This window comes from Onychostoma macrolepis, chromosome 12 (assembly GCF_012432095.1).
Source record: "Onychostoma macrolepis isolate SWU-2019 chromosome 12, ASM1243209v1, whole genome shotgun sequence".
NCBI classification, from domain to species: Eukaryota; Metazoa; Chordata; class Actinopteri; order Cypriniformes; family Cyprinidae; genus Onychostoma; species Onychostoma macrolepis.
The window spans coordinates 28,304,565-28,329,898 of record NC_081166.1 but is presented as its reverse complement, the minus strand read 5'-3'; the positions used below and the strand labels follow the sequence as shown (position 1 = coordinate 28,329,898).

Sequence of the window (25,334 nt, the reverse complement as noted above, 5' to 3'; positions counted from 1 at the left end):
CTTTATTTAGAACTATTTTCGTTGATATAGAGCAAAAATGCAGTACTTGTTTATTAATCTGTTGTATTAAATCAATATCACATTTGCAAACTCCCTTAATAATTATTAAAAGCTGTCACTCTCCTTATCGCGATCTGTGCACAGATGAGAGCGCGCGAGTGAGTTCTCAAGACTCAAAAGCAGGTGCAAATGTGATGCATTCTGTCGGAACCTGCAGAAATAAGTAGAATGATTATTACCGGTAATAGCCGCAATCCTGCGCCGAAATTCAAGTTCTGCTCTGTTCTCTGATAATAACCCGACTGTGAATGATGCGAGCGGTGTTACTGTGTTGTCAGTGAGAACCTGCAGCCGTGGCGGGGATGATTTTTGGTGTGCCGGCAGAACAACAACAACAATGCGCTACACGTTTCTTTTCCCCTCATTTATCCCTAATAACTAATGGAGTGAACACGGAGCAGTTTTTCCGTGAGCGGGAACAGAAAACCCGGAGTGGACCAAGAGTGGAGTGACTACAGAACGCTTCGAGCGGAGAGAGGAACGTGCTTTCACTCCAATCCAGGCTTTGATCACATCCCCCTCAGCAGGCTGAATACACCTCGTCTTTCCTTAATTTTAGACCTATTCAAGCTAAAATTAAGAAATGTATTACACTATTTGAGAAATGTAAGCCTATTTACGGCCTTAAAATTATGAAAAGTGCATTTAAGACATTAAAGACAGGCGGGAACCCTGCAATTAACGGAAATCCGTCGTAGCGACGGAGAACTTTAATCCCTGCTACTATCACGTAGAATTTAGGATGGATAGTATGCACATTGGGACGCAGACACAGTCACTTGCTTCGCTTCTGAATGAATCAGTTGTTTGATTGACTCAGTTGAATGAATGATTCAAGACTCACCGTTACCTAATCCCACTTTTAATTTCATATTTAAAGTATCATTTGATTTAAAAAAAAACAACATTTCAATATTTATTTTTTTTATCTAACACAATAACTTCTAATGACTTTAAACGACTCACTTTAAATAGGGAGTAATTTCTAAGCCTAAATTGATGTGCGATTAATTTTGCGTTAAATTAGATTAATTATTCGGCCAATCATGTAATTAAGATTAAACAATTTTAATCGCTTGACAGCCCTAGTTTAAAGTAATAACTGTGCAGTGAACTTTGAAGTCTGTACCCCTTTTTTGTAGCTCTCGACAAGTTTCTCCAGCTCTGATGTGTCTCTGTTGTGATGGGTGGAGGGCAAAGGCACCCTCCTCTCCTCCCTGATGGGTGTCTTCTCCACCTGCTGCCAGCGCTGCTCGATCTCGTCCTCCACTCTCTGCTGCCGCTCCACCGATGGGGGCGGAGCATCTACCTGGACCACGCCCCCACTCTCAATGTCCATCTTTGCGGCGTCAGCGGGTGGATCAAAGGTCGAGCCAGTGACGCTCTCGTACCTCCTCCGCCTCTCCTCCCTCCTCTTGTTTCTCTCGGTTAGCTCAGCCTGGAAGGTGTCAGCCTCGTGCGCTCTCTGCTGCGCCAGAGCCTGGGCAATGGGACGAAACTCAGCCCAGTCAAACGTTTTGGACCGTCCTTCTCGCCTCCGTTCTCTCGCACGGCTCTTCTTTAATCCACCTTCCCGCTCTACAGAGGCTTCGGAGGACAGGGAGTCCTGAGTGATGTCAGGCCGGGCGAGACTCTCAAATGGGCCGCAGGAAGCGTGCTCATCCGTCAGGCTGTTTCAAAACATTTTATATTGCTAAACAAATATTTTAAAGACAAAAACATATATTTGTGCTACTGCATCATGCATGGTAACACACCTAGCAACATCTGGTGCAGTGGATGGCCGGACGTTTTTCATAACGGCTTGGATCCAGTTGCGGCGTATTCCTGCAGTCATTGCAGAGAGCGTGTGCACCGCCTCTTGAGTCTGGTGTGAGCAAGAATTGAGCGCAAACAGATCAGAAGAACCTTAAATTCATCAAACTCTTGGAAAACAATAAAAAATTGAATTCAAATTAAATTAAAAAAAAAAAAAAAAAAAAAAGACACATTCAAGTCTAGAACTGGACTATCTGTCCCTGCAGTGCTTGGATACCAAGTACAAGTAATCCATTACAAGGCATCAGAACCATGTACAACTTTATTAACATGACAAATAAAATAAAAGTAAAAGTAAAAGTAAAAGTAAATTAAATATAAAATAAAACAAAAATAAAAAGTCAAAAATATAAATTAAAAAGTCCATAAAATAATAAATCCATGAAACAAAGTCAATAAAATTAAATTAAATAAAATATAAAATAAAATAAAAATGTCCATGAAACAAAATATAAAATAAAAAAAGGCCATGAAATAAATTATAAAAACTACATAAACAAAAAAGTCCAAAAATAAAATAAAATAAAACACAATCTGTAAGATAAAAAAAGTTAGAAAATAAAATTAAAAAGGCCCATAAAATAAAATGTCCATGAAACAAAATAAAATATAAAATAAAAAAGTCCATAAAGTACAACAAAAATAAAAAGTCTATATAATAAAATATAAAATGAAAAAGTCCATAAAATACAACAAAAATAAAAAGTCCACAAAATAAAACACAGAAAAAACTCTATAAAATAAAAAGCCTGTAAAATAAAAAAGGCAAAATAACATTACATAAAAAAAAAAAGAAAAAGAAACAAAAATAAGCTTTAGACACTTACATGAATCTGGAAGCCATAGTTCCGTTGAGCTTGATATTCTGTAACATTATAGCATGTACTGAGATCAATCTCTCCATCCAGATCAGATGCCTGTTGACATTAAAAAAAAAAACACTGATTCAGTGAGAGAAATGTTATCATTACAGCAACAAGGCTGCTTTCCAAATGAAAATCTAGAGGAAAAATTAAGGAAAAAATTGCTATTGCAGCATTGTGAATTACCTCTTCAGCAATAGAATCCTTGTAGTATCGCAGACTGTGATCTGTCAGCACAAACCAATACTTCTTCCACTAAAACAGAAATGATAAAATGGCAAATGAGATATTAGAACAGATAAAAATGAAAGAGAGCTCTTGGTCCGGGAGGATCCTGCATGTGTCTGATGTATGGACAGGTTGTTTTTAAGACATTTATCCTTCTTTAAAGACCACGGCGAAAAGGTTGAGAGGCTCTATCCTTTCAACTTTGACCTATTGCTGCAGTGCAATCAAAGTGTACTATGCCCTTTAAAAGCATCAGTGCTTTGAGTCAGGGCCATTTGAGCTGAAAACTTTGATCAACGTGAAGTCAGAAAGCAGATCAGTAAGTAGAAATGATGCATTAAGAACTTGCTCTGTAAACACCGAACATCAAATATAGAGGCCAATGAGACAATTTCACTGCTAAACTTGATTCCCCCCCGCCACCCTTTTGTGTTAAGCCACAGCTTGATAATATGTAAAACTTATAATAATTATATAATAATAAATGATGCAATACTAGCAATGTACCAAAATTTCAGCCGCCAGAAACCAAAGACCGAAATCACCGACCAAAAATCTTAAAAGCCATTCTAATCCATAGCTTGATAGTTAGAAAAAATAACTACACTAAATTTTCATTTTATTTTTAATTATATTGCTGTCTTCATTATTAATGTATGTTTGAATAAATCTGTCATTAAAACAAGTAATTACAGCTACCATTTAAATCTCTATATTTCCACAACAAATTAATGCACAATTAAAATGTAATAAAACCAGCCTTATGTGCATTTTAAATGTTTGCATTTGAGCGCTGATTTTTAAATTTGACTAATTAATTATTAAATAAACTTTTAGCATTAAATAAAATTATATTATTTTATTATTAAATACAATTTTAGTTTTTGGCTAAATGAAAACAAAATTTCGGTGCATCACCATATAATACTATACATCACAATATGATATAAAATTATAAGTATTAAATAAGTTTAATATAAATTATTATTAATACTAATAATAATTGGTGTAATTATTATTAATATAATGACAGTGTAATAAACAGCAATAACACCTACATATAATAATAAAAATAATAATACTGAAAGATTTTAATATTGAAAGAAGTCCTAAAAACACATTTTAGGAAATATAATAATCAAATTAAAAAGCACTAAATTCAGCAATATTTGCAATGCTTTTATATATATTATATATATATATATATATATATATATATATATATATATATATATATATATATATATATATATATATATATATATATATATATATATATATATATATATTTTTTTTTTTTTTTTTACCACTGCTGTGAAAACACTGAATATTCAACATTACCTAGCACTTGGATTCGGTATTTCATTTCCAGACACTAGTGTGAGATCTAATCAGTAAGAGATTATTTTTGTTTATTGTTTACAGAGAAACATAAGCTCACCTGGCCCTGTTCATCAAGTTTCACCATCCAACCCTTCTTGAAGTTCAGCAGGTCTGGCTGTAATCCAAGAGGGAAATATAAACAGAGTTAGGTGTGTCATATCGTGTGCGATCACACACATCCTCATGCACGATGAGCTGAACGAATGAATGTCAGTTGTGCCGAGTGAAGAACAGCCGCTGCCGATCGTGAGCATTTACTCACATCCTCGCCCCATTTCTACACACTTCAACAAGCCTTTTCTGCTCTGTGACACTCTTGGGTGAGAGAAAAAGATGCAAGCCAGGGTGTTTTTCTGGACTACTTGACTTGACAGTCACTTATTTCCAGTGACAGATGGGAGAACAGGGGTGCAAACTCGTCAGGGGTGAAAAAGGTGACAAACTAACCCTAATAGGTCCAAATATCTAATAATTCTTAAATCAAATAATTGTTTTTTTTCCAGAAAAAAATAAGACAAAAGTCAAAATAATCTTGTTTTCGGTTTGAAATAAGATTATTTTGCTTGTTTTAAGAAAAAAACTCTTGACTGATTTAAGAATTTTTAGATATTTGGACGAGAAACAAGACAAAAACTCTTAAGTAGGAAATCATTTTGTTGCAGTGCACCATTCAAGGATAAACACCTTTATATGATTAAAAGACGTTTGAGCGACAACTACGGTCTACAATCAACAAGGATTGTTGTTAAGATGTTACATGAACTCAGTCAGGGCAAATAAACCACTGTAAATCTTCATTTCAGCACTCGAATTATTGAAGCAGCTGCCTTCACTTGAGCTGAGTGATACTAATATTACTGTACATTAAATGGTATGCTTTACTTGTAGGTCGAACAGTTCTCAAATCGACTTCATGTCAGAGTAATAGCTTACTGATATGCAATTCAAATGTTAAGATCGAGACTGAGGAGCATTTTGCAAAGGGTAGCGAACTAATGTAGCGATAACGTAACTTACAATCTTCATAGCTATTGCAACAGCAGCCTCACGCGGTAATCACCATTTATACTGGAACACCATAATTTACAGCAGATACAAATGCATTCCGTCCTGCTAGGGTTGCCACCCGTCCCTTAAAATACGGAATCGTCCCGTATTTAAAGGTAAAATGATGCGTCCCGTATCTAATCAATACGGGACGCGATTTGTCCCGTATTTTACAAAGGCCAACACATTTTAACAAATAAATACGTATTTTGCACTGTTTATAATACTAATAGCAATTATAGTGAAATCAATCTCATAAGAAGTATTATTAGAGAAGCTCATTTGCGCGTGATTGCATTTTGGCGTCTTTGTTTCCATAGCGACGGAGTCTCCAGAACACGCGCTGTTAAATCCCTTTCACACAAGCGCAGCGTGCACTAAACATGCGCGGTTTAGCCTACAACATCTAGAGCTCACATCCGCCCTTTAAACACAAGACTCTCCATATGTAGGGCTGAATGGGAAAGTTATCAATGGTCTGTCCTGTATCTAATGATGAACGCACAATTTGCAGAGAAGCATTTGCTCACGGTGGACTGTCTGACTTAAAGGGACAGTTCACCCTAAAATGTATTTTTTTTTTTTTTTTTTTTTATAATCGTTTACACACACTCAAGTTGTTCCAAACCTGTAATAATTTCTTTCTTCCGTTGAACATAAAAGATGATTCTTTGAAGAATGTGGGTAACCTAACAGTTTCTGGTACCCAATGACTCTGATAGTATTTTTTTCTCTACTATGGAAGTTACTGAGGACCAGCAGCTGTTTAGTTACCCACATTCTTCAAAGTATCTTCTTTTGTGTTCAACAGAAGAAACAACTTTATGCAGGTTTATAAAAACCTGGGTAAATTATGACAGAATTTTCATTTTTGGGTGAATCATAGCATTGAAGTGACAGACACATCGTATAGGCCTATTGTTTTATTAAAATTTGGATAGTGTGTTAATATAATATTCCATACATTATCAGAGCTTGGTAGACAATTATATTTTTAAAAATGATTAGATTAATTAATAGGTTAGAATTAATGTTAGACCCTATTTATTAATTTACCATTTATATTAATCACAAATATATGTATAATAAATATACATATATACATAATATATATAAATATACATACTACTACAATTTGGCATTTTAAAAAAGTTAAAAAAATGCTACATTATGTAGATAAGAAAGGGACAAATAATTACATAATGTAGTCCTAATTTAAGCAAATAAAAATAAAATAAATAATAAAAATGCATCCCATCCAGGGAACAGCTGCAGAACTGTCAAAAAAGACCAATAATAATAATTAATAATTATAAATAACCCAATTTAAAATAGCAATATTAATGTGTTCTGTTGCAAGTTTACATACTTGAGCATGTTTTCTCATGGTTTATTGGTAATTATTTGTGTCCTTGGTTTTTAATTCTTTTGGGGGGGGGGGGGGGGGTCGTGAATGGGTGTCCCTTATTTTGGCATAAGGTGGCAAGCCTACGTCCTGCTCTACAGCGAGCTTAATTTAGCTAGCTACAAACAGGCTAATCTAACCACCAGCATAGCCCAATTACTTCAAAAATAAGTTGCTTGGCGTTAGCTTGTTCCTTCACGCTTCACGTAGCCTCTGGAAATATGGACAGTTGCCTGCAGCGTCTAAAAGTTAGGCTTCAGGAGTGAGATTGGTTGGATGAGGGAAAGAACATTAAGGTAAGCCAATCCGAGGCAGAGTAGGGCGAGTCCATTCCTTTGCCAACAGGGGGAAAAAAAACACTACAGGTGACGTGATACAGATGACTCGCAGATACGACCCCCCCACAAATTGTTTAAATTTTTTTTTTTACAAATCAACTCGATTCACGTGAATGACCTATTTCAAGGTGAAAACGGCCAATTTCGCCGAAAGGTGACAAGTTTGCACCCCTGGAGAAACACACTCCACATGCCAGTTCAGAGCATCTGTACTTCACAGCTCGCTGAGGAGCAACACAACAGGCATTTGTGTGTTAAGAGTGCTGGACAGAGCAACACACACACGCTCAAACACACACAGATACTGCTCTCCATACACCCAGACTGAAAAGAGAGCAACATGTATAACATGGTGAGACTGATCACACCACACGCTCCACTCAAACGCGCTCACACAGGAGCACACAGATGTGAGGACAGGAACACACGGCTGGATGCAGGACGAGCTGGAGTTGACCTGGGCAGGAGAGGGGAACACGCAACACCCCGAGGAATAGGACGTCCAAGGACTTACAACAATGAAGTACACAAATAGCACAGAGAAACAAGAGGGCGACCAGGATTAGTCTGGGTGGAGATACCAGCAGAAAGTCTAAGGTTTAAGGGTCAAAGACAAATGAGAGAGTCCACGATAAAGGAAAAATCTATTTTAAAAAAGTAAAATAGTTTAACACTTGTTCATCAGTGTTATTTTAGTATTACTGATATAGTATTATTGCTTCTAATTAATATTTTGAAGTAATTATTTTTATTTTCCATTTTCATTAAAAAAAAAAAAACCTTGCTACGTGTACTGCGTTAAGCTAACTGAGACTTGTTACAGCATTTGCATATCATTGCTCTTTTGTTGCTTCCATCGTCCTCATTTGTAAGTAGCTTGAATTTTTTATTTTCATTAAAGTTTTAGAAATATACTATTATACTTTTTATAAAAATTTTGAATTAGTGCTTATTTTTGTATTTTCCATTTTCATGTTAAGTTTTAGTAATCTACATACCATTATAGCTTTTATTAATATCTACCTTTTCATTTTAATTTTAGTTAAAGTTTTAGCAATTTATATACAATTATAGTTCTTATTAATATTTTGAATTATTTTTTATATTTCCCATTTTAATTTTAGTTATAGTCATTTTTGTATTAATAAGTCTATATAAATTGTTGTTTCAGTTGTAATTTTAGCTGTTTTATTATATTTTAGTTAAAGTTTATTTTTACCTCAAGTAAAGGAATTATTTTTATGGTTTTAGTTTTAGTTAACTATACTAAACTTATAAAAAACACTTTAGAATGAGTTCTCAAAATACATTTTTTCAAGGTAAAACGTTTTTATTTTCCAAATATCATGAATTATTAAATCATAACTATCACTGACTTCTGAGTCTCGCACCAAATGTCATTTTACAACCTCAACTTTGCTTTGTAAGGTCCAATTATGTGATATTTACTGACGCTGAGAGTCACAAGAATTATTTCTGCTTGTTGGTCACAACACATGACTTTTGACAAAACAAGGAATGAAGCAGTTATGTTATTTAAAATAATAAAGATGTCCATTAAAAAAAGACACCAGATGACATCACTGTAGCCTGTATAATACATTAAAAAGCAGCAATGAGTGATTTCTGGACAGCAGTGATCTCCATCTAATGCTAAAGTCTGTGTAAATCGAGATGTTCTTTATATCATGCTGACTAAAATATTCCAAAACAGTAGTCCATCTTTTCCTTCAAATCATGCCAAATCCTGCTGCTGCTCTCTTTAACCTTTGAACCTCAGAGAACAACAGAGCCATTGAGGAGGATTTGGCAGCGGTTCACCTCACACACAATGTTCACTGAATATAATGGAAATGCCTTATGACTGTCCAGCATCTGTGCTGAGTGATGCTGAGAGAAAACAGAGAGATGGATCTGTCTTACTGTCATGACTGATTCGGTGGTCCTGCGGTCCAGTGATTTGGCTCGTCTCAGAGGCGGCAGGGTGGAGTGATGGAAGTCTAAACCCTGGGCCGGGTCCATCTTCTGCTCCTGAATGTGTGAAAGAAACAGCAGATTCACTCTTTGAGATGTTTTAGTGCACAGGATACAGGTAAGGCAACATCACTATTGCTTACTGGATGGTTGCAAACAAGTCAAGCAATCATCTAGAAAAGCAGTAATCTGTCGATACCTAAAAGTCAATAAATAATATTTTCATGTTGTCTGAAAACCAATAAATGGCTAGTATTCAAATGCTATACACCAGCACTCACAAGTTTGGGGTCAGTAAGGTTTTTAAAATGTTTTTGAACAAAGTCTCTTTTGCTCACCGAGGCTGCAATTATTTGATCAGAATTACAGTAAAAAATTGTGAAATATTATAATTCAAAACAACTGTTTTCTATGTGAATATACTTAAAAAACTTAATTCATTGCAATGATCAGATTTGAATTTTCAGCATCATTACTCCAGTCTTCAGAGTCACATGATCCTTCAGAAATCATTCTAAAATGCTGATTTGCTGCTCAAGAAGCATTTTCATTATTATCAATGTTGAAAACAGTTGTGCTGCTTCATATTTTTGTGGAACCTATGAAACTTTTTTTTTTTTTTTCAGGATTCTTTGATAAATAGAGAGTTCAAACGTTTTTTAATTTATTTGAAATATTTTGAAACATCTTTACTGTCACTTTTGATCAATTTAATGCAGCCTTGCTGAATAAAAGCATTAATAATTAAATTAATCATGAATTAATAATAAAAAAAAATCTTACTGATCCCAAACTTTTGAAAGGTAGTCCATTTCTGCGAAAATGCATTTAAAAACAAAACATTTGCAAATTATCACGTTTAACAGACTCATAAAATTTAGTGTCAACTTAAAGTGAGCATTAAATGAAGGCAAAGGTAAACTGAATGTAAAAATAGGTGGCAACACTTTACAATAAGGTTCGGTAATTAACTTCATTAGTTAACATGAACTAAGAATAAACAATACTTCTACAGCATTTATTAATCTTAGTTAATGTTCATTTCAGCATTTACTAATGCATTATTAAAATCACAAGTTGCGTTTGTTAACATTAGTTAATGCACTATGAACAAACAATGAACAACTGTATTTTTATTAACTAAAATTAACAAAGCTTAATAAATAGTGCAATAAATTAATTGTTCATTGTTAGTTAATACATTACAATAAGGTGTAATTTGTTAACATTAGCTAAAGTGTTACCAAATAGGTGAAATGAGCATGCATTATAAAATTTCCAATATATAACCAACATTGACCAACACCAGACAGTCTCTAATGAAGGACAATGAGTGATAAATGCATCCATATTTAATAATATTTATTAAAGGGTTACATCAAATGTTAAAGTTTCATTCAAGAGTTCGTGGACTTGTTTATCCATTTGCTGAAGATGTTTTGCCTCATGTCTGAGCAGCTTGCTTGGATAGAGATGCATAATTAGAACCATCTGCTGTAGAATAATATCAATACTTGACAATCCAGTCTGAGGATCACTGACCTCCACAGCGCAGAGGCTTCATAAACAGTTCAATTGCCTTCGGAATGAGGCAGAAAACACCAGTAACACATCAAAACCCTGGACTGACCTTGAAAGCAGCACAAACAATAACAATCTTTGGCCTGAGAAGCTCTCAGCCTCATTTTAGATTCAACTTGAGCCTTTGTTACACCGACAGATGTGTCTGCTTGCAACAATAATCCTTGTTATTTTTCAGAGCACTTTGGCTTGCGAAACAAACGCCGTTTGTGCTCCTTCAATGATCACACACACGTAAAACCCTACGCAGCAAACGGACGATACTATCAGTGAAGAATGTCATAAAAACAAGAGGCTTGATCAAAATCTCTATCGCTCACATTGTTGAGAAACCACCGATCCTTGCACTGAACCAGTGTAAGTGGAAACAGACACATAGGAAAATGAACTTATACTAGCATGACTAGTAGGCGTGTGTGTGCGCGTGTATAAAATAAGTCTGTATAGATAGGATCAGGATGAAATTAGGGCTGGACACGTTTTATGATTTTATCGATTAATTTGAATGTAATGTTTTTGCATTCTTTCTTTTATCTTTTTTTTTTTTTTAAATCGAGCAAGTTTTGAATAAAAATATTACCAAATGCTACAATTAAACACGCTGACAATATAGTAACAGTTAAGATAAAAACGCAAAGTTATGAGATGCAAGTTGAACTTTTAACTTGAGTGCTGAGTTTTTAGTGCTGTTTCATGTGCGAGCCGCTGCAAAAGACGAGAGCGCAATGGTAAATCACGTCCATCATTGAAAAACACTGGAAAAGCAGAAACCTGTGCTGAACTATTACTTTTATTGCATGTAGAAAAATGACAAAAACAAAGACCCTGACAAGATGCCGCAGTTCTATAAACCAAACAGCCATGATGAAAAAGAGACGTGGCAACTATACATTTTGTCAAAGAAATTTATTCAGCCCAAGGCACAAGACTGAGAAAGGAAAGAAACTGTCAGGGGAATCTGAGCACATAATGGAAACTGGAAATTAATTGAAACAAAAGGTCATGCATGCAAGAGCCAAAAAACAGCTAAAAAAATCATTAGGTCATCTTTTCTGTTTTGCTTTAAAGGGATAGTTCTCATAAAAATGAAAATTCTGTCATCGTTTACTCACCCTCATGTCGTTCCAAACCTGTATAAGTGTCTTTCTTCTCCGAAACACAAGATGATATTTTGAAGAATATTTTCCCAAAACTATCGAAGTCGATGGCTACCGACTACTGTATGGTTACCAACATTCTTCAAAATATCTTAATGTCCAACAGAAGAAAGAAACTCTTACAAGTTTGGAACAACGTAAGTGAGTAAATGATGACTGAAAGATCATTTTTGGGTGAACTATCCCTTTAAGACGATTAGAAAACTTTAAATGCTGAGGTTCATTCACATCGAGAGCTCGCGTGAGGAGACGGTGTCTCCAGGAAGTGCGTGATGACAGTGCCGGCTGTAAAACCATCAGAGTGTCTGTGAATATGAACACTGGGGGTTTGGGTAAGTATACATTACCTCCCGCTGGAATCGTCTCATTTCACTGCGGCCCTGCCGGACTCCACTGCATCGCTCCTCCACCTCCATTCTCTCAGCGTGCTCCAGCTCCAACGCCTCCAGCTTCTCAATCACATTCGAGCGCCCACTAAGAGTGCAGAAACAGAAAGAGATCTTAACAGAGACATTACAGTGCAGTGTAGATTCTGAAGTTTCCGGCTTAATTTGCCTCTCAATTCAAGCAATCCTTTCACACATGCTGTCTGATTGACAGACCTCTGCTCTCTGAATGCTCATATGGAGATCATCAGTGAAGGTAAACTGGAGGAACCAAAAAAATGTGCACCAAAATATCAAAATAACACGTCTTGCAGTGTAAATTCAGTAAACTGTACAGCTCATTTTAATTACAGGCCTGCTGCTCAGTGTCTATTAGAAGTCTATGGCAATAATTTGTGTAGTTTTATTACATATTTTTACTTCACTAATGTTTACTGCATTATTCTCTTATCCTGTAATTTTTGTTCTTTGCTCTTTACTTTATAAATTACTTTTTACTTCAATAATTACCTGAAAAAAAAAAAAAAACCTAAAAGGAAATGTTTACTAAATCGAAGAAACACTATATGGCATTATTCTAATTTAATTGGTTAATATTTATATTCAATTTTATCAAATTATGAATATAAAAAGAAAATAGGTTTAAGTTTAATTTTAAAATATATTATAAATTACCGTTTAAAAGTTTGGGGTCAGTAAGATTTTTGAATGCGTTTGAAAGAAGCCTTTTCTGCTCATCAAGGTTGCATTTATTTGAGCAACAATACAGTAAAAACAGTGAATTATTATTACAATTTAAAATAGCTGTCTTATATTATGAATATATGATCAATTGAATTTATTGCTGTGATCAAAGCTGAATTTATCATTACTCCAGTCTTCAGTGATCCTTCAGAAATCATTCTAATATGCTGATTTGCTGTTCAATAAATTTCTGATCATTATCAATGTTGAAAACAGTTGTGCTGCTTCACATTTTTGTGGAAAGTGGAAACCGTATTACATTTTATTTTTCAGGATGCTCTGATGAATACAAAGATCAGAAAAACAGCATTTAATTGAAATAGAAATCTGTTGTAACATTAGAAATGTCTAAACTGTCACTTTTGATCAGTTCTGCATCCTTGATGAAGGTATTGATTGGTAAAACTTTTATCTTCCTCAGGAAGGGGTTAAACGTGTGTCCTGGTTTTGATGAGCCCAAACACACGAACATTTCCCGACATACAGTCAGGAATTTAGTTCACAAAACCATGTCTGAAAATATTAGACTTTTTTCAAATTTTGCCCTTATTTGGGTTCTGCACTGCATTGTCAGCCTCCTTAAAAGGAAACAAGAAAGCCAGTCAGTGAGGTATGTGTGTCACATGACTGCTCACAGCCTCATTGGCTACTGGGTACAAAGTGGCACAATTCCCATAAACCCAAATTAAACCAGAGTAGAGAGCGTTCCGTTCTTTCTCTATGAATTCTTCAGTGCTGCTCATCTATGTTTGTCAGGAAAAAAAAAGCGAGCCATCTTAAGTACGTCAGAGATGTTGTTTGAGACGGCGCTCTCGAGGGCTTTGACCTCAGAGGGTTGATGGGAGCTACTTAAAAACAGCAGCATTCATCCTGTTAATTCACTAGTAAACGTAAGCTTATAGATTTCAGCTGAATACAGGCTCGAGACTCAGAGACCTTCCTCCTTTCATTGGATTAAAGCAATGTCTCTTTTTACAATTTGTTAAGAAAATAATGTGGAATGCTAGATAATGGTGACTGAACAGTGTGTCCCCAGTGTGTCAGTGAGATGCTATAATGGATTTATAAATATCTTGAATCAGTTTTTATATTTATATTTTTCGTTTTAATTTTAGTTAAATTTTTGTTTTATATTTTTAGCAGTTTTGGTTTATGTCTACAAATGTTTATTGACTTAATTCAGTTTTAGTTATTCTAGTACATCAAGTTAAACTAAATTATGTAAACATTAAAGTTTTTTTATATTACTATTTTTTTATAGGGTTTGGTTAACTAAAATAACCCTGCAAATCCCAGATGTGAGGATCTTCAGGTTTTTTTTTTTTTTTTTTTTAAATAAGAGATTGTACTGATAACTGTTACTTAAATAATTTTCTATCTTTCATTTTATTAGAATTTTAAAAAGACTGCACTATTAACTGTAACTTGGATAGTTTTAACTAATTTATTTTTATTATAATTTAGATTGCAGCTTTTAGCACAATTTAAGCTATTTATTTATATTTATTATAATTTAATATAATTTAATGTAATTACATTTATTATAAATGCAGGGGTGGGAAAATGATAAGTGTCCTGTGTTTTGTGTTATGTCAAATGTCCCCATCATTGCTGAAATTGTAATAAATTATTAAATTGGACGAATTCAATAGATGACACATGCTTTTAGATTATTAAAATTAAATTAAACCATTAAAAAGAAAAACACAGAATCTGGGTTATGTTATTCCTTTGGACAGTATAACAAAATGTATCAAAAATAGAATTGGGGAAGCAGTGATGTTCACTGACTGTTTACAGCAGGGTGCCTATCTAATGATCCCCTAATCTCCATTATTCCATGACAAAAGCATGTTGCAAAACACTTTCTGGCCTAATAAGGCACATGTGGTTTTATCCCTGTTATACGCCGAGTGTAATCAGCATGCCTTAAAAGGAGACGCAGAGAGCGAGTGTGTGAGAGAGCGAGTGTGTGAGGGAGCGGCCGGCGCTCACCTTCTCTCCGGGCTGAACACAGACTCTTGTCTTTCCGGACTGCGTAAGCGGCTCCGTTTCTCTGGCTTGCGGATATCCGTGTCTCCACGGCGGGACAGAGCGCGGTGCGCGCGTCCAAACGGTTCGGCCGGGTGGCTGTCGGTGCTGGTGACGGTGCTGCCGCTGGCATCAGAGTCCAGAGAACTCATGGAGCCGCTGATGTGGGACCCGTTAGACAGCAGACTGCTGCCTGATGGGAAGGGGTCGCTAGGAGCAGGAGACAGGCAGCGCGGGACGCCCCCCATCTCTGCACTGTGCCGGCTGGACGAGCTGCCAGTGGGCGACAGGGGGTCATGAGAGGGCTGGGAAACAGCTGAGTGGAAGGAGAGCCCGCTCCGGTCCACCTCGTCACCGTTCACCGAGCTCTGATCCGAACACCGGCTCACCATCGACCCCTCACCTATAGAGTGCAATAGAGAAGAGACTTCATGAAGGGTCTGAGCCAAACTAATGTGTATTTGAATTCATCTAATTAATTATATGATGTGCTGATTAATTAATCGTGAATGGATTTGGGCTGAGAAATTACCCCCCACAAGATCATTTGGTTAGTCATTATTGTGTTAGATGAGGGAAGCACTGAATAAACATTACAAACAAGTAGCTTAAAGAAATATTTTGATTCAAAATTGCATAAATAATAATAAAGATTAAAAGAGTATTAATGTTTTAATTAATATTTATATATTAAATCATTTTTTAAAAAAAAGTGTTAAAGTTGAAACTACAGCTCCAGCAGGTTGCGGCATATCACTGTCTTAATGAGTGAGTCGACGAATCATTCATTCAATCAATTTGTTCAAATGGCTGCTTCACTCAGAAACAAAGCAAGTGACTGTCTACATGAATCAATCATTGACTCAATTCATTCAAAACCATGGCTCTGAGATGCACAACAGTTCTGCCGTGGCTTTGATTGAAACGATTTTTATTTGCAAAATTGAGCAATACTGACAATACTGTGTTTAAAACATAACACAACATTAAATTATTGATTTTATTCAACAGTTCAACAAACAAAATCTCATTTGCAATAGTGCAGATATTAGGGAGAAACATTTTCATATTTTGAATTTTAGGCTCATATAACTGCATTCTAACATCAGTCTTCATCATGCAGTCAGTCGCCCTGCATCATGTTTATCAGCAACTGTGTAAGAGGACAGACAGGTCTGGACTGGGCAGCTGCGTTAAATGCCTTAACCATTTCAAAGCATAATTTTTTCCACAATTAAATCGCACCAAATTAACGCTTTAAATCAACAGCCTGAATGTCTGCCGCACCTGCAGAGGGCAGTGGTGAGCCGAGAGGCGGCATCTCGCTGGCGGACCATGTCTGGGACACATCTGCCTCTCTGCTTTGCAGCTCCTCCTGCCATATGATAGAACTGGAGTCTGGCGTTTTCTCTGCTTCTGGGATGCCCGAGCCGGTCACCGCTACCTTTGCTGGGCCTGGTTCCTGAAATCAAGCACATAACACCCGTTGTTTCATTACTCGCCGTTTGTCTCAAAAACCTGGACTGAATCATAGAATTCAGTCATAAAAACTGAATTTACTGTATGAATGTCATGGAATATGGCACATTTTAAATGAATAAATTAAAAGTAGGGCTGTAAAGGTAATCATATCATCATTTAAAGTATTTTTCATCTATGCTTTAATTAAAATAGTTAACCTGTTGTGCATCGAAAGGAATTGATTCAATTTCATTTGTTAACATCTTCAAAGATTAATTAAATCGTTTATGCATTCATTTGATTGACATCGTTTGTGATAATAATATTGTATTAAATAATAAAACACAGGCACAGATAAAAATTTGTGAATTCTACTGATTAGACATCCCTTTTTGATTATTAAAATGCAATAAAACCACAATACAGAAACTTAAAAACTGAAATTGCAGAATTTGGGAGAACAAAAATTCAGTTTGAATTTGGGAACACACAAAATGGAATTTGGTAAATAAAACTGATTTCGGAGCACAGGTTGCAAAGTACCTGTGAGGTTGCTGGTTCCACTTTGCGCTTCTTCTTTTGATTTTGCTTGTTGGTTCTCGGATAAACCACTAGCTGTTCACTCCACCTGGTGAAAGACAGAAGAGGTCAAGATCATCTCGTGTCCCATCGGTGGAGAGACTGATGCCCTGAACACGCCACATACCCATTGATGATCTCTTTGTTGTCTCCTCGTATGTAGTACTCCTGCTCCGGGGTGATGATGCACAGAGCGTTCTTCTGTCCGGTCCTGGCCTCCGCATCGATCACATCAGTGCACAGGTTCATGTTGACCGTCCCTTGCGGTAGTGTACTTGGCTGTGTGGGACAACAGATGACAAGTTAACAGACAAAAGTCCAGATTAAATTTGGTCAGACAGACAGCAATGGCTCAGATATACAACTGTGGATATTTCATACATATAGCGATGAGTAAAAATTTGGGCTGGGCAAGTTAACGTGTTATTATTGCGTTAACGCATTAATTAATTAATGCCAAAAATTACTTTATCGCACATTATCAGCCCGCCCATCAAGCGTAGTCCCACGCTGCACGCTTAGAAAAATCATCCGATTAATTGCGATTACATTTTTTTATCTTTGCCCAGCACTAGTAAAAATATATATTGTGATCTTTGTTATTTAACCTCACTTCCTGCTGTTTCTGCTGAAGTACCTTGTTCTAGAGCAGGGTGTCAAACTCAGTTCCCGGAGGGCCGGAGCTCTGCAGAGTTTAGATGCAACCCTGATTAAACACACCTGATCCAGGTAATCAAGTCATTTAGGCTTATTTGAAAACTGCATAGATTGTGTGTTGGAGCAGGGTTGGAACTAAACTCTGCAGGGCTGTGGCCCTCCAGGAACTGAGTTTGACACCCCTGTTCCAGAGCTCTACTCGAGTTTCTGAGTAAACATGTACGTCACTGATATATTTCTCATGTCATTAAATCAGTGCTGGCACCAGCCTTAATCGTTACTGTAATGCTGATGCCATTGTTCCCTGATGCTCCAGGCCTGCAACCATCAGCCCGTGCCAAACACGTCACTGGAAACATGCCTTTATTTACGCCTGTCACCCTGGTGTGAGGGCGTCACGTCACAAATTAAAGCTGTATTGGACCAACATTGCACCCCCAGCAGCTGGTCCAATGACAGCAGATCCATTACGGTCCCACGTCAACAATAAGAACACTGTCAGAGCGCTGTTCAATGACCTCAGTGGCTCAGGAACCACACAGCACATATTCATGATACTTCACACAGATCAACGTGTACAAAACCACTCAAAAGTTTGTGGTTAGTAAGTTTTTTTTTATTAATCAAGGATGCATTAAATTGATTGAAGGCAACAGTAAAGGCATTTATAATTTATAATTATAAATGCTGTTCTTTTGAACTTTCCATTCATCTGTGAATCCTGAAAAATAGAATGCATCACAGTTTGCACAAAAATATGAAGCAGCAAGTTTTTTTAACATTGATAAATCACAAATGTTTCTTGAGCGGCAAATTGGCATATTTTCATGATTTCTGAAGGATCATGTAAAATTCAACTTTGATTTAAGAAATAAATTACATTTTAATACATATTCACATAGAAATCAGTTACTTTAAATTGTAATAATATTTTGCAATTTTGACTGCAATCTTTTGGACAAAGAAAAGTGTATAAAGAGTATAAAGAAAGGTGTACATGTTAAGTTTCTTTGAAGTTTTCACATTTTTAAAACCACCTTTCTGACTTCATTTGTCTATTTTAAATGATCCTCTGGTGTCACTTTTTATTTATTTTATTTTTTTAAATGTTAACTATGATCTCATTTAGTCTCAATTCACATGAGGTCATAAAAATATTTTTTTTTGAAAAACAGAAGACTTGATATTCTGTGCATCCATATTGTGTATGTGTTCCTTTCTTGCCATTTTGGAGCTTGAACAAGACAGTAAGTCAAACAGGTTTGGAACGAGATATAAGAACGAGCAAATAATGGATTTTTTTTTGGGCGAACTGTTTCTTTAAAGCACTGGACTGAGATTTAGATTCTTTCAGTGTTAAGATCCAGAGATTCACACTCCACCGTCTCGCAACTTCTGCCCGGCCTGTTATCAGACGTTCTTGCAGACTCGAGATGTAAAACAGGTGCCTTCTTTTCCTGATTCCTTTTATGGCCATTTTAAGTGATCTAGCTTTATTAAAAGCTGCCAGTAAACTCCAGGGAATGCCAAATATGGCAATTACAGTGTGTCAGAGTTATAAACTGCAGCAGTGTTTCTGTTTCACTACAGAGTGAGTGCTGCGGAGGGAAAGAAATCTGGGTAACGAGACCCCAGCAGCATAAAAACAGAAGATACAACAACAAAGAGTCTCACGTCACTTCGTGCACAGCCCAGAAAACACACAACGGGACATTTTTATCCCTTTGTTCCGCCACAAATCATGATAGAAACCAAGATGTATCGGATTGCTAATCTCATATTATTTTATCCAAAAGGCCATTCAAGAACAAACCCAAAATTGTAGCATAAATTCCTGTAAAAGTGCCAGTAGCCACAAGCGCACAAATAATTAGAGCTATGTATGCTAAAGTTCGACAGCAGTTCATTTAGGTCTTTGGACTCGCTTGGATTGGGGGTGGGAGTCTTTAAGTCGTCTTCAGATAAGAGAGGAAAATATGAGGCAATGCATGAAAAAAAGAAAAGAAAAGAAAAACAGGAAGAGCAAATAGCTCGAAGCAGGACTGTCATCAGGGGGTCGTCACGCTGAGGTCCTCACACATCTGCCCTGCGGGGACAAGGGGCCCACGCATAAAAATACAGTCACAGGCCCTGTGAATTACAGTAACGGCCCAGGCCAAATGCTACTGCGTGCTACGGTTAATGAATCCATCATAATGACTTAGTAAACATGCATATAGGCAGTGAATCAATGGCTTATTGGAAACAAAGAGTTTACGTTTGCCAAGCTCGCCATTCATGCATTTCACATTTTTGTGTTTTTTATTCCAAAACACATCAAATCATATCCTTTCACTGTCTTGCTATGCTCAGCTATTTTTAGAAATGTAATAAAACGAAAAATGTTATGCTCACTTGCCAGTTTGTCCTGCATTGTAAGGAATCAAACTGCATAATTTTATAGTTAAATACAGAATGAAAACAGATTCCTTGTTTAATAAAAGACTTTTTAATGGCTCTATGTTCCAGTTAAAACAAGGATCAGTGAATGAGGTCCTCTATAATCACTGTCCATCTTAAAGCAACAGCTCAGCCAAAAATGGTAGTTTCTGGAGCCTGTCGCTGTATGGAAAGAGCTGCGGAAAGTACTTTATTCACAAAAACATCATGGATGCATACAGATTTGGAGTGACAACACTTTCATTGTAGGGTAAACCATTATTTTAAATTTCAGTTTGATCCTCACACAAAGCTTAACTTTCGGAGACTCGAAATACAGCCCATGGGCCACATGAACTACACTGTCAAAAATGATTTTTCAAAGTTGTCTAAAACAAAGATTATTGGAAAATGATTTCCAAGAAAATACTAACAGGCCATAATGCAAATCTCAACAGTTTCCCATTTGTTGATGAGGGCAGATTTAAACACAAAAACAGCCAGAAGGACAAGTTTTTAGGAGTGACAGCAATGTTTTGGGTCACAACAACTGTTTTATTGCAAACGTAAGTGGCACAATAGCAAAGCTGCTCCATTTTCAGGTAGCTCTTCTTATTTTACAGCACATATGTGCCCAGACGTGCCGTGTCCTCTGTTAAAACACACCTGTGTGAATCTTCCAGCTCAGGAACACCTGAGGGCTATAAAACAAACGTATTTCATATTCAACACCTGGCAAACGGTGAACTCCAGCGGATCTCAGATGATCAGAGGTCTGAAAAACCAAGCTAAATGTGGGGTCGCTTGATGTACTATGTAAAATCTGTTTCTGAAACAATCACTGCTTTAGTCTGTTAAGTTTATTTTCCCTAGGTGTTGTGGCAAAGCCCTCAGCGGAACGAGAATCTCAAAGCATATTTAACATTTCGATGTGGTTTTAGGGGGCTAACGTTCTCAGAGTTTAGCACCGTCACCCACAGTCCTCAGCAGTTTCTCCTAATAAGGGCATATTGGGGGGAAACGCAATCCTGAGCGCAGACTCCACGTTAAGAACATCTCAGTCGGACAATTAAAATACTTTGCTTCAAGACCGCAGCTGAACGCACATCATGTTTATAAGAGTCACTAGTGAAGCTGGATGAATGGCTACTTACCGGCTGACACTCTTAATGCAACTGACAAGTTATGGGTTTAGAGAGTTCATGTGTTTTAAAACAACTACAACCATATTGGGATAAGATTACAACAGAGTCTGGAGCGAAATGAGCACACTTGAGCGTTTCTTAAGCTCAACTGAAATTCACACTATACATAGCAAACCCAACTAAAATAACTAAAAACCAGCCATAAAAGAACCAATGTAGGTTCAATGGAAAAACATGCCTATCATGCTTCACGTTGCTTCTTGAATGTTTCTCTACACTAAAAGTGTGTTCAGTTCTCAAAAATCAAATAAGCTAAAAGGTTAATGCTCTATCGCATTTTGAAAATAGCGTAACTAAACCCAACCCCATGCCGATACTTATAATATTAACAAAAGCAAATGAGTTAAAAAAACATTTGCTCAAGCAATCATGTCATTTTATCTTGCTTCTACAAGTCTTTCAGCTCTTTTATCGTGACTTGTGTTTGACGGACTCGTACTGAGCACTTCACATCACAAGTGCAGAGCTGTACGCTACAGAGCAAGTTTACTACTTCAGAAAAGCCAAAAATATGGAGCTGGTTATGTGATGCAAAAATCTAAATGTATTAGTTTGCTAATCTTGCACAAAAGTGTTTTGAGCTCATAACATAGTATTGTGCAAGAAAACTTAAAAAAAAATTATTAATTGATAATCTGCCTGAGTAATTATAATCTGTGTGAAAAGGAATAAAGGTTGTAGGTGTTTTACTGCCACTAGTGTTCATTCGGCTGGAAACTGCAGTGAATTGTATGTATAGGTTCATTATTGCAAAAATTAGAGGCATGTTTCACCAATGAACCATGGTACAACCAGGGTGAACAGTATCTCTGACTATACAGAGGTAAAACAGACTCTGTGCTATGAGAAGATTCCCAGGAGAGAAGAGAAAAATCAATTAAGACATTCACGAAAATCCATTTAGCCTCTTAGAAGTGAGCTAGTGTGTCATGTGCTCAAATATCAGTTCAATTCACAGCTGTAATGCAACCACCTTTACTAGAGACACAGCATTTCAATACTATAACATGCAAAACAAAGTTAAGAGTCCTACTATTTAACCCTAAGCACATTTTTGCACAAAAAAAAAAAACGAAGCCAAAGCATTTCTGCTTAAATCCATACTCTGAAGACTCTTTTTTTTTTTTCTTGACCTAATTTAACAGCATTTCCTGAAACTCCCCACACAGATGAAAAGACTCTAAAGACAACAGGGCTGACAGCATTTTCAAAGCAAAACAATGGCAGGAAACTCTGTAGTACCCTGAACTAGTTTGGACTGTCCTCACCACTCACTGGAAATAAAAACAATGTCCTCCCTCAGCCATCTCGCACAATGATGCAACTCCAGCCTTCTGCCTTGTGTTGCAATGCAGAATGATGAATTACACCACGGTAATGGGCATTGCTGTAGTAAGCAACCTAAGCGTCGGGAGTCGAGGGTCCTGAGGGACTCTAGCACTGAGCCTGTGTGTGGGCCTCGCTGTTTACACACAAACGCTGTAATCTCCGGGCAGATCAGGCAGCTAATTTGGTCACCCATATCACATTCCTGTGAAACAAACAGGCTGAGCTGGGCTCTCATTAACCACAGGACCGTGTTCTGCTGGTTCACATCCGATGGACTCCCTCAGCATTTCTCATCTCTGAGCTGCTGATGGAGCAACAAACTCAAGCTTTGAAGAGAACAAATGTAATCTCTCAACTAAGTGATTAGATTCACAGATCACTGATGTGCAATTGTCTGAGATGTAAATAACAGACAGCTCACCGATTCATCCAGAGCGAAGCGCAAGCAGCCGTGTTCATAAAGGACGAAGAATCGCCGCTGCCATTTCTGTGTTGAAAGGAAAGATTAGTAATGTTAATCATATTTCCTCAAATACGTACACTGTCTATTGGTTAATATACATTTAAGTCTGCATTAAATGAAAATTCACTCCAATTCTAAATGCATGTTATTGATCTTATTCTAGACAATTCACCCGTGCATGCATTTCAATTGTCCTGGCACTTCTAAGCTCTATCATTGCAGTCGGCAGCTGTTTTTGTTCAACAGTCCAAAACACGTTAAATAAAGCGCGCGCATCCATAATAAAACGTGCCTCACACGGCTCCAGGGGGTGAATAAAGGCCTCCTGCAGCAAATCCATGCATTTTTGTAAGAAAAACGTCCATATTTAAAATGTAATAAACACTTTTCTCTCACTTCCACTACCTGTCATACGAGGAAGCCGTTGACGTAGGACGTTGGCGTAGCGTGATTAGTGACGAACGCGGAGAGTACGTCCTACATCATCCGCCAGCGCGGCTTCCTCGTACGACAGATAGCGGAAGTTAGAGAAACTAACGAAAACAAAAACGCATGGATTTGCTACAGGAGGCCTTTATTCACCCCTGGAGTCGTGTGAGGCATGTTTTATTATTGATGTGCGCACTTAGTAGATGCGCGCACACCAAGAAGTGTGCTTAGAAGTGCCAGGACAATTTTTAATATAACTCCGACTGGATTCGTCTGAAAGAAGAAAGTCATATACACCTAGGATGCCTCGAGGGCGAGTAAAACACAGGCTAATTTTCATTTTTGGGTGAACTAACCCTTTAACAAATGTAGAGACTACAATATATAAACTAAGAATAATAAGAATAAACTATAAACTAATAGTTTGTTCATTATTTGTAAGTACTTTATAAGTGTATAGTTATACTTAAGTGTTACCAATTCATCATATCAAATTAAAGCTCTAACGTGACAGCTTTGACAGCAAAGCTTTGAGTGATTAATCAACAGAAGCAAATGCAATATCCAACACACCTGATTACACACCAGACGAGTTTTATTTGTGTACAGTGCCAAGACAGTAATGCAAACAGACGCCAAACTTTCATACAAATAACGTCACATCCTCTTACCCTGGATCTATGCATGGGATTGTCAAAGTCCGTCCCCTCTGGAGCCAAACACAGCCATCCGCCATAGATCGGCTTGGCCTGCAACAAAATCAACATATATTATTAAATCAAGTCAACAACTGTACATGTTTGAGTCAAAGGAACAATTTGTGGTTTGATCTTGACGATACTCTCATTTTCTGTAAAAATTGAGATTTTGATCATTTTGAGGGACTGACATAACCACTTTTAAAGTGTTAGCTACAGGTGCAAGCTTAGACGCAGCTGAGCAGGACTAGGCAAGTTAATATAGCTTCACTTTAAAGCAGATGTTTGCCTCAAAGGCTAAAAACGCAGTGTTATTAAGCAGCATCTCAGCACCTCACTGAATGCAAGGACCTCAAATTTATGACTTGAATATTCTTTACCCATGCATACGAAATAAGGACCAAGCAAGACACTGGTGTTGTAATATTATCCATCAGTTCAGCTTAAGCTAAATAATGGCACTATTGTCTTTTAGACAGGGTTGGGTATCGTTTGAATTTGATGAATTCCGATTCAGATTCTGCTTATCGATTCGCAGTTTCGATTCCAATGTGATTAAATAATGATATCAAACATTTACCCTGTGTCTTTTTTGCAAACCATTTATTGGAGCTGAATACCATGAACAAAAATCAACAGGCTACATAAAAACTGGACTCTTTAATAGCTGTCTGTGTGCAAAATAGAACTGCATGATTCTGGATAAATTGAGTTTGTTTTTCCACAATGGAAACTGTGGTTCTCTCATGATTCTCAAGAAAAAACATTACATGTGATTTTGTTTAGCTGTCTAATTTATGAATGAATGATTCAATGACTCGCTCAAGATGTACTTGTTTCATTACTGGATGAATCAGCATTCTTGAACAAATCTCTTGTATGATTCAAAGAGACAAATACATTTTAACAGCCACTTTTCGCCACCTACTGGCGTAACAATGACTGCGTTTACATGCGCACGAATATTGCGATTATTTCCAATAATCAGAGTAAGGACTTAATCGCATTTTGATGTTTACACGTCAAGAGCGAAGCTCTTACTCCCGTTTACATGCAATTTCCATTATTCTTATTATTCGC

At 36.8% G+C, this 25,334-nt stretch overlaps 1 protein-coding gene across 1 annotated transcript in view; it reads right to left on the bottom strand.

Annotated features, from left to right (window-relative positions):
• mprip (myosin phosphatase Rho interacting protein) overlaps positions 1-25,334 on the bottom strand; it is a 61,758-nt gene that overhangs the window by 19,852 nt on the left and 16,572 nt on the right. The window contains exons 2-14 of the mRNA XM_058792959.1: positions 24,228-24,305; positions 23,086-23,151; positions 17,183-17,334; positions 17,020-17,104; positions 16,303-16,477; positions 14,980-15,418; positions 12,202-12,328; positions 9,066-9,173; positions 4,411-4,467; positions 2,928-2,996; positions 2,706-2,795; positions 1,818-1,927; positions 1,190-1,730 (exon numbers count right to left, since the gene is read on the bottom strand). Of these exons, the coding sequence (XP_058648942.1) occupies positions 1,190-1,730; positions 1,818-1,927; positions 2,706-2,795; positions 2,928-2,996; positions 4,411-4,467; positions 9,066-9,173; positions 12,202-12,328; positions 14,980-15,418; positions 16,303-16,477; positions 17,020-17,104; positions 17,183-17,334; positions 23,086-23,151; positions 24,228-24,305 (2,097 nt within the window). The remainder of the gene's footprint in view (positions 1-1,189; positions 1,731-1,817; positions 1,928-2,705; positions 2,796-2,927; positions 2,997-4,410; positions 4,468-9,065; positions 9,174-12,201; positions 12,329-14,979; positions 15,419-16,302; positions 16,478-17,019; positions 17,105-17,182; positions 17,335-23,085; positions 23,152-24,227; positions 24,306-25,334) is intronic.